The 14,110-nt window shown below is 50.6% G+C and overlaps 4 protein-coding genes across 4 annotated transcripts; 1 reads left to right on the top strand and 3 right to left on the bottom strand.

Annotated features, from left to right (window-relative positions):
- Positions 1–1,790: 1,790 nt before the first annotated feature.
- GCG54_00010797 (UPF0676 protein) lies at positions 1,791–3,029 on the top strand (the record flags this gene model as incomplete). Its single annotated transcript, XM_045410713.1, has 4 exons — positions 1,791–2,021; positions 2,139–2,164; positions 2,227–2,404; positions 2,463–3,029. 4 exons carry the CDS (start codon positions 1,791–1,793, stop codon positions 3,027–3,029), a joined length of 1,002 nt encoding a protein of 333 aa, XP_045257804.1.
- Positions 3,030–3,217: 188 nt separating this feature from the next.
- GCG54_00010796 (Cytochrome P450 monooxygenase FCK2) lies at positions 3,218–5,176 on the bottom strand (the record flags this gene model as incomplete). Its single annotated transcript, XM_045410712.1, has 6 exons — positions 3,218–3,408; positions 3,466–3,567; positions 3,628–3,923; positions 3,990–4,449; positions 4,497–4,676; positions 4,729–5,176. 6 exons carry the CDS (start codon positions 5,174–5,176, stop codon positions 3,218–3,220), a joined length of 1,677 nt encoding a protein of 558 aa, XP_045257803.1.
- A 1,009-nt stretch (positions 5,177–6,185) lies between these two features.
- On the bottom strand, positions 6,186–8,059 carry GCG54_00010795 (uncharacterized protein; the record flags this gene model as incomplete). The annotated part of the gene is made up of 2 exons (XM_045410711.1): positions 6,186–6,269; positions 6,320–8,059. The coding sequence occupies 2 exons, from the start codon at positions 8,057–8,059 to the stop codon at positions 6,186–6,188; spliced, it is 1,824 nt and encodes a 607-aa protein (XP_045257802.1).
- A 183-nt stretch (positions 8,060–8,242) lies between these two features.
- GCG54_00010794 (uncharacterized protein) lies at positions 8,243–12,808 on the bottom strand (the record flags this gene model as incomplete). The annotated part of the gene is made up of 2 exons (XM_045410710.1): positions 8,243–11,381; positions 11,433–12,808. The coding sequence occupies 2 exons, from the start codon at positions 12,806–12,808 to the stop codon at positions 8,243–8,245; spliced, it is 4,515 nt and encodes a 1,504-aa protein (XP_045257801.1).
- Between the last annotated feature and the right edge of the window lie 1,302 nt (positions 12,809–14,110).

Below are 14,110 nucleotides of genomic sequence, written 5' to 3'. Positions count from 1 at the left end.
ATAAATACTTAGGATTATTACCTTTTATTATAATATAAGCCTATCTATAACCCTATACTATATAGGCATATATACTACACCTCTAAATATACTTATACCTATACTAATAAGGTTAAATATAGTTAATAGTGAGTATATAGTGAAATTATAATAGAGTTAATATTAAGATATATTTAAGTAATAATAAGTAGTAATTTAGATAATATTTAGTTTATATTCTATATATATATACTAAACCTTATAGTCTATATAGGTAGAAGAGTTCTAGATATATTATCTATTTCTTATAGATATTAGTATATATATTATATATATTTAAAGTAAGGTTTAACTAACTTAGGTAGATAGATATAAGGTACTATATAGATATTATTCTTTTTATAGTAAGGTTAGTGGATAAGTTTATATAATACGGACTATAAGTTTTTCTGACCTTGCCACACCCCCCTAGCTACTTTTTAGACCCTCTGCCCTGCATAAAACCCGTTGACGGATAACCCATGCGGTGTTTTTGTGGTTCCACGCGGTCGAAATCCCATGCCCGTGTTCCAGATTTCCAGTTTGCTGGTGAAGATCCCCTGCTATAAGGAGAAATAGGGGTGAGATGGGTCTTTTTCTTCTTCCCGGGCAGCTGGGAAAGCCTGGAGGCTGGATGACGGAGAAGAGAGGGGCAATCTCGCGAGGGAAGAGACAGGGGTGTTTCTCGAATCGTCCTAGCCTCGGTCGGTACATCTTGGGCTCTTGGCTCCTGGGAAATCATCCTTCTTCTCCCTTATTTCTCCTTTCCCCTTGGCACCAACCGCATTTTCACTTATTCCATTCTGCCGTTCGCCTTGGCATGCGGGAACAGAATCGAACACGGACCCCAGTTGTTTGCTTGTTTGCTCCCTCGGAATGTGGAATGTTTGCTCTTCCCCATTCAGCCGCTCACCCGCTCATGGCTGCGTCGGGAACAGCCTGCACAGCACCAACGGCATGTTGCGATTGGCCCCCGTCCGCCGGATGTGACCGTCCATCACAACCTTTATTTGATGGGCACCTTATCTCCGTTGTCGTACGCAAGTGAGGGGGCGCCATCCGCCTTTACCAGCCCATCGATGGGGCGCGCGAATCGGAGGACCGCGGCAGGCCGAGTCTTGATGCTGTCATACCGTGGACCCTGTGGCTGCTCTTGTCACGCTTTCCAGCCACGTTTCTCTGCCCGCGGTGTTCTTCTCCCGCAATTCCACGCTCCTGTGTGACCCGGCTTCGTGACCACGCGTCTTTCGCGACCGGCGGTCCGGGGGGCTGCGAGCGGGCTTCCTGAGTGATGAACTGCTGCTCCCAATTTAGCCGCTCAGCAGCCAAGACCTCATTACCCCGCGAGGCCATCGCGACCCGAACGGTCTTTCGGTCGATTCTTAACACTATTCGTTCCCGTCCGTTGGCCTGGCATACATAAAGATGGGAGCTTGGACATCTTTCTTGTTGGTCGACAGGTTTTTGGAATGATTGCCTGCAACAGTTTCCCAACCCCTTCTCTTTACCCGACGCTCTCGCATAGCCAGTTGGTTGTATCGTGCCAATTGCATCGAACGAAAAGTCCTTGTTAATCGCTCAACAACCGTTGGTGGCTCAGTGTTTGCTTGCTCTTCTTCTTCTGCCTTGTCTTGTACCTCACACACCGATATTTCTTGTATTCGAACCCTGCAACACGCAGATTCCAGGAACCCAAACATCAGAACGTCGGGGGGTTGGTTCAAGGTTGTGTTGTTTGCGCTTTTCCCTTGCCTTACCACCAACACCCCGCGATGGCTGCGGCCGCAGCAGCTGCGCTACCGGTGGTTGATCTGCGCTCATTCGACTCGGTTGAGGAACTCGCGCAGGAGCTGATGCGCGTGGGCAAGGACCCCGGCTTCTTCTATGTCGTTGGTCACGGATTGGGTGACGGCGTCGCAGCGGACATGTTTGCCCTCGCGGAAACGTTCTTCGGCTCATCTCTGGAAGAGAAGTTGCGCTTCGCTAATGGGAGCGGTGACCTGGTGAGTTTTTGAGGTGTTGGTTGGTGGTCTGGAGTACCTGTGCAGGCGGGATGCGCGGACTGGGATGGATGCAAGCGGGCCATGCTTAAAAGTCACTGACCGGTGTTGTCTCGCTAGGGTTACACGGGAATGAGGGAAGAGACGTAGGTTGCATGATCTATCCCCCTTGTAGACCGCCATGTGCTGAGACGTTGCGTTGGAACAGGCTGTCTGGCGCAGGACCTGGAGATGTCAAGGAGTCGTTCTATCTGTCAGATCCCGGGCGGACGAATCAAATACTCCCCGCGCCATTGGAAGCTAGGCGAGAGAAGATGGCCGCCTTCTTCGCCGGCTGCGACGATTTGGCCAAGACTCTGTTGGAAGCACTGGCCGTCGGGTTGGGTGTGAGTTGGAACCAACTGATGGGAAAGGAATGCGCGCGATGCTGAACAGTTTGCGCAGATGCCCAGAGACTTCCTGTCCAAGGCCCACACCGGTGAAAGTTGTCGCATGCGACTCATCAACTATCCCCCAGTGTCCCAGCTCTCGTTCCCTGAATCCGCGCCGCCAGCCTCGCCGAAGCCTGATGACATCCGCGCGGGGGCGCACTCAGACTACGGCTCGCTTACGCTGCTCTTCCGTCAGGCGTCCGACCAAGGGGGGTTGCAGGTGCAACGGCACGGCGCATGGACGGATGTGCCGTGCCTTCCCGACGCCATTGTGGTTAACATCGGGGATGCGCTCGAGTTCTGGACTGCGGGGAGGTTGCGGTCGACGGTGCATCGGGTGGCGTTTCCGAGGTCTGCAAGCGAGAATGTGGGCAGGCTGAGTATACCTGTTTTCATACAGCCTGACCGCCATGTGCTGTTGGAACCGATCAAGGGAAGAGGACAGCCAGTCACAGATGAGAGCGTTATCGACCCGGAGTTCCTGGATGTTCTGAAGAGAAAGGGATACGAGAGCGCCAAGCCCGTCACGAGCTGGGAGCATCTCGAGAGGAGGATAAGGGCGACATACGGAAAGACATGAATGCAAGAGAATGGTGTGGGAAGGGCACAGCGCGTCACAGCAGTGTGGTTGACTTTCGAAGCGTTGGATTTGCAAAGAGGATACCCAATCCCGTAATATATTTACCCAAGCATTATGTACATATTTGCATGCTCCTCAATATATGCAGCAGCCATTGGCTCATTATACCGCACTGTTCACATGCCAGCTCAAGACTTTCTTGGATCGAATACGAGGTTGAGCGGTCCAACTGTCAATGTTCCAGTATCCTTGTTGTCCGCCAGAAACTTCTCCCCGGTCTGACCTTGCGCATATCGCAGGTTGTACTTGTGCACCACCGCACTGACTACGAAGCGAGTCTCAAGGAGGCCCAGCTGTTTGCCGATACAGACATCATGCCCTTTCTTTGGTTAGCCAGTTGACTCATGAACCAATATTTGCAAATGAGAACAGGTACCTGTAGAGAATGGAACGTATACCGCGGGGTTCTTGACAAGTTCTGGTCGGTCAGTCCAGCGCTCTGGGATGAACTCATCGGGGCTCTCGAAGAAGCGAGCATCTGCGTTAAATGACGGCTAGTATCACTTCACTCGTTTCTCAATAATTCATGGGTACCTACCTCGGTATTGTGTATACGAAGGCACGAACACAATTGTGTCCCCAGGAAGCCAGACATCGTCAACTTGCAGACCCTCAGGTGGCGTCATCCTCTGGACACCGGAGGGCACCGGTGGATGGAGGCGCAAAGACTCATCGATGCAAGCTTGGAGATATCGCAGCTTGGCCAAAGGCGCATGCTCCGGTCTGTCATGCTCACGGAAGTATGCGTCGACTTCCTCTTGTAGCTTCTTGTACTCCCGTGGATGACGTGCCAACTCCATGAAGAGGCAAGACAACACAGCAGCAACCGTATCACTACCATTATGTGTCAGTCATAGTAAATCTAGTCCATGTCAACAAATGCAGTGAGTAACAACATACCTCCCAGCAACGGTGATAAGGATGCAGTCGCCGTAAAGATTCAACATATCCTGGAAAGAATGATCCTTCCTCGACTCGTAGTCTTCAAGAACCCACGTGAAAATGTCCGGGCTCTCAGGCTTGTTCTGAATACGCTGCTGCACCTGCTGCGAAATCCAACCCTTAAACCTCCTCAGTTCGGCGTTCCACAGTGACATCTTGCGGTAAAGCGGCAATGCCCACATGGCGTGCGTGAAACGGCCCACGGCCAGTGTCTCGTTGTGCAGTCCGTCCATGTAAAAGTGCGCAACGCCGTCTTCGAGCATGCGGAAACCATGACCGAGAGAAAACTCGCCCATGACGTCGAAGCTGTAGAAGTTGAACCAGAGAGATGCGTTGAACCGGGTGCCCGCGCTCGCTTCGATGCCGGCGAGGAGTTGGTTGGTGTACTTGAGTACTCGGGGCTCGTAGTCGCGCAAAGCTGAAAAGATCAGTTCATGCTAAGCTGTGGTATCTGAGAAGCACAACCTTTAGAGGTAAAGCCATATTCCCATGCCTTTCGTCGTCGTGAGTGCGCCTCCTTGTCTCTGACCATTTGCATCGAGACCATAGGATGAAGGAGGTTGTACCACGGGCCCTTGTAACAGTCTGTCTCGAGAAATATAGCGTTGATGGCACCGGGCTTATTGATCGAAAGCTCAGTTGGGCCTAGGGAAGCTTGAGCATCACGCCGTTATGTGTGGACAAAGTAGTCTCTTACCAACTCTCACAACGTCTCCGTACCTTTCGTGAAGCTTCCTGACATCTTCATGAAGATGCATTCGATTCCAAATCCTGGCTGTGACATACAGGTTCGAAAATTTCGCAAGGAACGGACCGGTGAACCTGTGTAACCGATGGAAGAAGCCACGATACAACGTCATACTTGTGTAAATACCGAAAATGAGAGTTGCGAAGAGCATGCCAACCGCTTTGGATGGGTCCGCTAGTTCAACTGACTCGATAGGTTGTGCGATCCAGGGAGCAAGCATTGGCACAGCCATAGTCGTTGCAACCATGCCTAGGAAAGTCGACAGGAACGCGAGAATGACCTTCTGAGCGGCCAAGTCCCATTCGCCATGCCGGAAAACAAAGACATGCAAGAAAATGCCAATGGTAAAGGAGAGCCCGAGGGCCTCAGGGGTCCGGAGAACGTCACTCGCCAACATTGTGTCGCATCCGAAAGCGATAACCAATTTCAAAGAGAAACTGGCAAGCGTATCATAGGAAATATTTTCGGTATGGAAGCACCAAGCTGATATATCCCGACTTCATTCGTCTGAAGTTTGCATAATTCTGTCTCATTCAGGCAATCCCAGCTTGTTTCCCCAACTCCGTCGTACTCCCCCATCTCGCATGAAACTCAAGGTTTCGTCACCCGCTGCTTAAAAGCGGATGATCGAACCATGAGTCTTTAGGCTACACGGCGGGAGAATGCTGATATGAACTTTGCTTATCACATGTTCGGTCGTTTGAGCATCTTATAGATGTCGATTTGGGCCATCGTACGTAAGATGGCCGCCGATGACACGAGCTGTGATAGAAGAAATTGCCATATAGCAGAGAATGACTTCCAAGTCGGAGGTCCGGCCGCTCTCAAACATTGACCGGAACTCCGAGCTTAAATAAGTATATCGAGTTTACTGAGATGTACTGCTCTTTCAATGTCCCGTATTGCCATCCGTCGTCGGCATCCATAGTTCGGAAACTGCCACCGTTCCTCGCATCATTCTCTTGACCTTCTCTAAGCTTTGCAACCACTTGATGCTTGACTGATTCCTGTTTCTTTGGAACTGCCCTTCCAACAAGAAGACGCCTTGATGCACACCACTCCAAGGTCGGGTTCCGGCTGTGAAATTGCTTGAGGCCTCTGCCGGCATCTGAAGCTTCCCTTGCTCAATAAACCTACCAACAAGCAGCCACTCAACGATCTTCGGGAAGCATTTGGCTGTATCCAGTGCGCTTACCCAGAATTCTGGCCGCTTGTAATGTATTCTCGCACCATGAAAGACCAGTACCTTCACCACTTCCGCTCGACCTTCATGTGCAGCAGCCATCAATGCTGTTCCTGCAGCTGATCCTTCACACTCCACTTCCAGTCCCATTTTCAACAGGTTTCTAACTTCGTCAACACGGCCATGGTGAGCCGCAAAGCAAAGGAGGCTGAAGCTTTTGCTCTCACTCGTTGTGTCTTGAAACTGACCCAGCCGTCGCAAGAAGGTAGGGCCCAGGCGCCGGTAGAATAGTGGGAGGCATCGACGACTGGATCCTTTGGCCAAAAGCTGGACCTGCCACCAGGATTGCCAGAGTACCATCGTTTGAGGATCGATATCAATGTCTCGGGCAAAGTCCGAATTGAGAAGAAATGTCGCTATCTCGACCTTGACCAGGGCAGACGACCAGACAGGGAGGCCCAGGGCCCCTGGCTGATTGACTTTCATGCCTGTCGCCAGCAGCATGTGGAATGGCTTGATTTCATCCAGGAAAATGAAACTGTTGCCTCCATCATTGACGTTAATTCGCGTCCCTCTGTCTAGCAGGACTTCCATCGCTTGGATGTTGTCTTTAAGGATAGCTGTTTGGAGTGCTGTGCGACCTCGGTAGTCTCTGATGTCGATCGAAGCACCTTGGTCGAGTAAATACCCTACCATCGCGGCATCGTCATGATCCGCCGCCATGTGCAGAGGGGCCATGCCGGATGAATTAGCGGCGTCTGGGTCCGCTCTATGCGCAATAAGCAGCTTCGCCGCGACCACATTCTTTTTGATTGCCGCTCGATGTAAAGGAGTGTTGCCGCTATCGCCTTTGGACTGTCTAGCTACTTCCTTCGCCACATTGCCACCGAGAGAAGACTTAACTCGCTTCAAATGTGAGAGTAAGACCGCTAATGGATCGCTGGACTTTCTTTTAATGGCCTGGTGTGCTGGGGTCGAATTATTCACGAGCCAAATAAGTTCTGCCGGGGGAATAGCTTCTAGATAGGTAAGGAGAGTCTCTTCGGGTCTCCCGCCTTCCATGAACAAATCAAGTGTTGTGAAACCATTAATAGGCCACGCTTGATCATCTGAATTGCTGCCCTCAGATGAGGAGGATGAAGAATCAGACGTTGATGAACTGCCACTGTCATCGTAAATCTTTGAGCCCCTTTGCCAACCCACCGTGTAGTACCGTGTAATATTGCCATGACGACGACAAGTCATTCCCTTGAAGCTTGCTCCTCGACTGATGAGAACTGAAACACAGCGTTCAGAGACGTCATTCTTTCCCAAAGCATAGAGAAGAGGGGTGCAGGTTCGACAAGACCTCATGGTAATGTTAGGCGAGCATCCTCCATCGAGAAGCTTCTCGACATCCTCTTCATCATCTCTGTCAATTGCATACTTCATGGAGCCCGCCAATACTGTGGCTTTCACGTGCCTCTCTTGAGCAGTCATACCTTTGCCAGTGGCTGCTGCACCCAGGATGGAGTCCTGAACCATTCGCATGATGTTCTTACTTCTAAACGCGGTCATGTCTAACGGAGTCTTGCCATTCTTGCTCTTCAGGTGCTTTGCACCCAATTTCAGCAACAATGCTGTGACCGACTCGTTATGATGATGTATGGACATGTGGAGGGCTGTAAAGCCATGATGATCCTGGGCATCAATATTTGCACCCCGGGATACGAGAAGGGTGATCGAATCGTGTTGTCCAAGAAGTGTGGCTATGTGTAGTGCAGTCGTCCCATCCGATGTAGTGATATCAAGATCAATCGCGTACTCCTGATTGAGAAGATAGGCTACCGTCTCTGCCGACCCTATTGTCGCAATATGTAGGGCTTTCGCCTGTGTGTAGTTGTACGGGCTGGTGCCGTAGTCCCTAAGACACACGGTCACTTCGAAATCCCACAGTCGTTGATCACCGGCCATAGTGACCATTTCTTCTAAAAGAAAGGTCCATCCGTAGGCGCAAGCCCATGCGACTGGAGTCCACCCGTAGGCGTCGCTGGTACTTAGACTTACTGCGCCTCCTCGTCTCAAGAGAATCCTTGCGCTGTCAAGGTTTCCAGCCATTATGTGGATGAGCAATGGCGATCTGTTGCCTGGCTGACTTAAGGTGTTTGGATTACATCCTTCGTCCAGTAGCGATCGCAGAATTGTGACTCTTTGCGTATTGCTCGGCTTTCGGTAGCGAGAAAAGCCCCCCGTTTCAAGCAGGTAAACCACGCTTCCAGATAGTCTTGGATTAACATGATTCTATCTATCAGGCCAACAAAATTCGAATGTTGGTGTTCGTGGAGAGAACAGTCTGGGTTTGGCGCTTCCGTGAAGATGCAATAAGCCAACGAGCTCCTCTCCTGTCTCGTAACGGTGGAGATCGTCAATTCGAGCTTTGTCTGTCCTCTGAAGTATCTTTTCAAATATCCTGACGGAGGATTGGCTGTGTCCATGGGTGCAAATGAGCTCAAGCGCATTGAAAGACTTTCCCCTCGAGCCGCTTCTGGCATGGACGTCCACACTGAGCGAAAGAAGACGGCCAACTAGGTAGACAGAGTCGTGAACAACAGCCCAGTGCAGAAGCTGTAGGCCCAACCCCGTTCCCTTCAGATCTGAGTGATCAGTCGTGGCGTCGATCACAGAGCCAAAGATATTTTCCAATATCATGACAACTTTGGTTTTGATTTTCGGGCTTTCGGAGACGTTACAATTAAGGAGGGTTTGCAAGTCCCTGAGCGCAGAAATCCCAGAAACTGTTTCGTGATTAGCCAAGCAACCCGTGTCGACTAAGATATCGACTAAAGCCGACGCCCACTGGACTCCTAACGGCGGAGGCTTAGACAAGACTTCCACCAGATGGTCGATAACCATCGACCATATGCTCCGCTGGTGTGGGTCTAATGATAAAGGTAGCTCTGTGGAAATGAGAAGTCTGAGAACGTCCTCTTTGTAGATAGAAAATGAGCTTGAGGCTAGGTAAGAGCCGACAGGGCTCTTCCACTTTAAAGAATCTTGGTAGGAATAGATAGCCAGAAGCTGCTTCACGGCGTCTACATGCGCATTCGGCTGTAGATCGTGTAGAGGCGTCTCATCGTCTGGAACCGGTAGAACGCCGCGATTATGAAGTTCTTGCAGGGTTTTGGGGGACTCGATGCCTGCGATGATGGCATTTACCGAGGGTCGAGCGCTCTGTAACATGTCTTTACTTGCTTGACAGTGTTTGAGGATGATGCTGGCTTCATGATAATCCGGATGACCCGTAAAGAGGGCGTTGGCCAGTGGCGTCCGCCCATTGATGTTATCAAGCGCATGCAACGCTGTTTCGCGATCTTTCTTTGTGACATGCGTCGACATCAGCACCTGAAGAATTCTTTCGGACTTACGCCCGACGGTTGATAGGTGCCAGATGTTACGACCCTCTCTATCGGTAGTTGTTGCCTTGGACCCATGTTTCAGAAGGCTCACCAGGACATCCTCGAACTCATTCCCCGTACATCTGAGGAGCAGTCTTCCCATTGTGACATTCTCATTTTCGGGCCCAGAGAAACGATCGAGCAGAAAGCTTAAGCAGTTGGCGGCAAGACTTGACACAGCGTGGTCGATCAGGCCATCCAGCGTGTCATCCTGAAGGATCAGTTGACCTCGTGGTGTTTTGCCGGTCTCCTTCAAGCTGCTCAAGCAGTCGCTTTCAATAGCTTTCTTCATCCTCTCGACGAGCATATCATCCGTCGCAGCCTCAAGAGCAGGTAGTGGTACATCGATATCATGCATATCTGTGACGACATGTCGGAATGCTGTCAGATATGCTGAAGCTTCTGCCTCTCCCTGCAAAAACATGTCTCCGAGAATTTCCAAGACGGCAGCCACATCTAATCTTGCTTGCTCTTTTTTGTATTTGGTCCACTCTCGACACAGTAGTCGAAATGTGTGGATGGCGTCGTCGTGCATTTGAGCACCACCTTTGACAATTGCGGCAAAGATTCGATAGTCCCCTGCCCACTCAGATGACTTCAGCCCCAGAGCGCCCATGGAGTTCCACGAATACTGGGCTGGAAGAGACCTTGTGCAATCAGCTCCTGCTTCGATCAACGTCTGCACGAGCTCTATCGAAGGCTTCTCCACTGCAGAGATCCTATTCCATGTTTTGTACGTCTTTCTGGTAGATAGATCGTGGCACGCAATGAGGAACGGACCGCCGAGAGCGCATTGTAATGGCGAGCCTATCCGACTCATTCGGTGTATATCAGACTGATCCGCGACCAGATTATCACAAAGACGGTTCAGCCCTAAAAGGCAGGCCATGTGTAGCGGTGTGAAGTCACCGCGTCGAATAAAATGAGCCAAACGTCTCGTCTGACCTTCCTGCCACTTCCAGTCTGGATGTTCCCTCTGTCTCCAGAGCCAAGATCTTGATTCAAGGGGTTCGATAATTTCCTCTGATCCCGAGGATTCCTCTGATCTCGAGGGTTCCTCTGATCCCGAGGATTCTGATGATGCCGACGATCCCGATGATGCCGACGATTTTGATGTGCCCCAATGGGACCCAGACGGTCCTGTAAACGCTTCTGTGGATTCAGAGCACAAGGAATCACTGCTGCTATACCACCTGTCGCGCCGAGAGTGAGTACCCACACTCCAAGGCTTGTCTTCGAACCGATCGTTGACCCAGCCATTCCAGGAAGCTCCAAGGCGGTAGAAGTGACAAACTTCCAAGGACCATGCTTTGAAGTTCGAGGTTTGCGCGGGGTTGCAAAGTTCCATAGCCTGTTCTCTGAACTCCTCGTCGTCCCAAAGCTCGTCTGCTAGTCGGGGCCATACCAAAGCCGCATATCGATAAAACGGTAGTCGCCTCCGTCTGTTGGACAAGAAGCTGTCTTCAGAGTTCAATCTTTTAGGAAGCCGTGCGAAGTGATTGAGACACAAGAAGCGGAGCGCACATATCCCTAGGAGGCGCCGAGTTCGAGATCTCGACACACGGTATCCCGCCAATTCCGGATTAGTCGGGTCGATTTGTTCCAGAAACTCCTTGACCGTATGGTGTGCTAGCCCGAATTCTTCTCCGTGGGCTGCCTTAGTCAGGAATATGCCACATGAATCCGTGATCTCATTTTCATCGACTTCAGGGTATTGCAACTCGTCGGCATCCAGCCCGGGTATGCCTACCACCGATAACGCCTGGCAAAGCTCATGACTCGTGAGCGGAGGGTCCGAGAACGCGGTCAACTGAAGAGCAGATTGAATCAGAGCTTTGGTCGAAGCCGGCTGCTCGTTGAAGCGCTGGAGGTTCAGCTTGTATATCCCTTCCAGATTTTGCGGAAGTGTCTTCGACATCTCGTGCAAATTTTCCGCCGTGGCGTATCGTGCAATATACTCGATGGAGCAAGATGCAAACCGGAAGCTTGTGTTGGTCAGTTGACACTCTCCCACAGTTGAAGGTTACATCACCTACCTTGGATTGATAATTGGACCGAAGCTCTGAATGACATTGTCTTTCAGTCGCAAGTTGTGGAAAACTGAATTCGCCTCCGTGGCCATCTTCTCAATCTCTGTGGCGGCGAACACTTCCAATTGTTTTCTGTCGGGCTCAAATTCCTTGCAACAAAGCGATTCGCCAAAGCTGCTTTTGAGAGTGGTCTCTATTCTTTGCCGATAACGCGAGACCATGGCTAATCTGACGTTGCCAGATTCGGAAGCTAATGAAGCCATCAATTGCGTGACGTTATCGCCCTCGTCAGAGCACTCATCCACCCCATCAACGACACACAGGATCTGCCGAAACACTTTCGTCGTAGCGAAGAAGACTGCCTTCATCCTTTCTATAGTCGGGATTTCGACTAGTCTTCGAGTTCGCAACTCGGAGTAGTAATTCCCGAGTATAGTCATCGCCGACGGGTGCTGTACGGCAATCTGGGCAAGAAGAGTGCCGAGGAAATAAAAGCATTCGTAGGACCGTGGGTCTGAAAATCGACAGAAGGCAAAGATTACCGCGGTGGCTTGGTCAGAATAGTGTGTATGGATCGCAGTTTCGATGAGTGTGGCGGCAAAAGTCGTCTTCCCGGCTCCGGGGCCGCCTGTGATCCAAAGATGGGAGCTTTTGTCGTTGCAATTGCCGTGGCCTATCCAGCATCGGATGGGTTCAAGTTCCAGCAAATCATACTCTGTCCAGTTGGATCGTTTGCTGACAGTCCGCGTGAGGACTTCAAGATGGTCAACCCTTGCGAAGAACGACGTCACGGTGGAGTTCTCCTTTGAGTGCCTGCAGCGGCCCATCACGTATCTTCTGACGACTTCTCTGCGATTTGGAGAATGTCGACCTTTGCCTTTAGAAAAGCTTTGCAGCAGCTCGTTCATGGAGTTGGAGGAGAGAGCCCTAGTAACAGCCTCCTTGTGTTGACCGATTTCTTGTATCAGGTCAACGGTCCATGCTGTTGTGAAGGGCCATCTCAGCTTTGCTCGTGATTTGAGATCTGCCTCCCGTTTTATGACGTCGTAGGTAAGCTCCCTACGACTCAAGCTCGCCTCGAGTTTGATCAAGGTCTGTCGGCAAGAGAATAGCTGTTGAGGTAGCTTCGGTGAGCGGAGGCCATAAACATCATCAAGGACCTGATTGTGATCTTCGTCAAAGGCGGAAGCTACCAGAGTGAGTCGATGCAGTAATCCAGCCAGATCTTGGATCTCGGTTGCAACGCGGCGTATTTCGTCTCGCCTCTTGATATCCATGAACGGGTCAATCTTATCCTTCGCAAAATCGTATGTGCTTCTGAATGCATTGTCGGCGACGGCCACCAAGCCGCGAAGGCTGTTAACGACTTCAGTGGGCTCCATGGTCGACACAGATTCTGGCTAGCTCCAGATGATGAGCTTTCCTGAGGAAAGGCGCTGCGGCGTAAGTCTCTCTGTTGTACGTTGTTGACTGGAGTCCGGCGAGGGAAATTTTCAACATCGACTTGTTTTTGTGAGGGGCATCGGAGCTTTGATGCCTATTCGGCAAATTGCTCTCGAGCAATCATCGCCCTGCGTGATGTGCTGACTGCATGCGTGTGTGACGTGGTGTACCTTCCCCCGCTCCTCCTGTGATACGCGGCCAATTAACGCGACAATGTCTCATTCGCGTACTTAGCTTTGCAGACCGCCAGCGTGTGAAGTAGTGCAGCATTGACAAACGCCTCTCGATCTCAAAAGCTGATATCGCGAATGGATGTAAAATTACACAATATTGAACAGTTTGGATGCTATGCTTTCGCCATGAACTTTGTCGCTGACGGTAATCAATTGCCTGTCGGTTGTCGCCTTGCTCGATGAGATACGTGGTCATCTTTTAACGGGTAGCAACGTAGACTGCGGTAACACTATCCGACTCGGATAAATATGTCTTAGTTGTTTCGAGGAACCACAAATTCATGTTGATGAACTTCATGTATAGGATACTATTCTCGTCAGTCTCTACTACTACCCATTGCAAGTCTTGATAATATCTCCGTCTATCGATTCTATGGATCCAACACTCATTCAGTCGTAATGAAATATTTGTATTTTACTCGAATGTCCCGGAGATTTTCGTTCTTTGATTGTTCTGGCTCTTGCGTTGTTCTTGTTATGCTCAATTACGTCCCACGCGGGAATTATCGCAGTCTCGCTTTAATTACTTTTGCTTACTTCTCAGTATCGCAGCATGCCCCAATGACTCGTAAACTGCTCTATGTAGAGTCTTGCAGCTTTAGAAGACATCAGACCTGCGAAAGGCACATATGAAGGCGGGTGGTTTCAGCCCCAAGCCCTGGCGAACAGCAGTTCAGTCTAGCCCTGACATCCAACCAAGGACAACCAGATTCAATAGAGGGGAACTGAGACACCATACTACCAAATTGCTTGTGTAATTCCCAGAATAGATGATTCCGAATATGCAGATCCGCGATTCATGGGAGACCCTTCCACGGGATCCAGGGTTCCCACGGCCTCCACGGATGTTTGAGCCGACCCAAATTTCCGGAACCCGCGCGGACAAGGCTCTCCGCGGGGACGCCGCCAATGTCTTATTCCAACATCACCCTCTTCTCTGACTGTCGCCTGGTGACACAAAAGTCTATTTCAGTCTGGTGTGGGCTTCAGATGAACGCCCTGGTCCCT

The sequence above is a fragment of the Colletotrichum gloeosporioides genome, assembly GCF_011800055.1.
Source record: "Colletotrichum gloeosporioides strain Lc1 chromosome Unknown consensus_93, whole genome shotgun sequence".
NCBI lineage: Eukaryota > Fungi > Ascomycota > Sordariomycetes > Glomerellales > Glomerellaceae > Colletotrichum > Colletotrichum gloeosporioides.
This window is presented reverse-complemented; position numbering and strand designations above follow the sequence as displayed.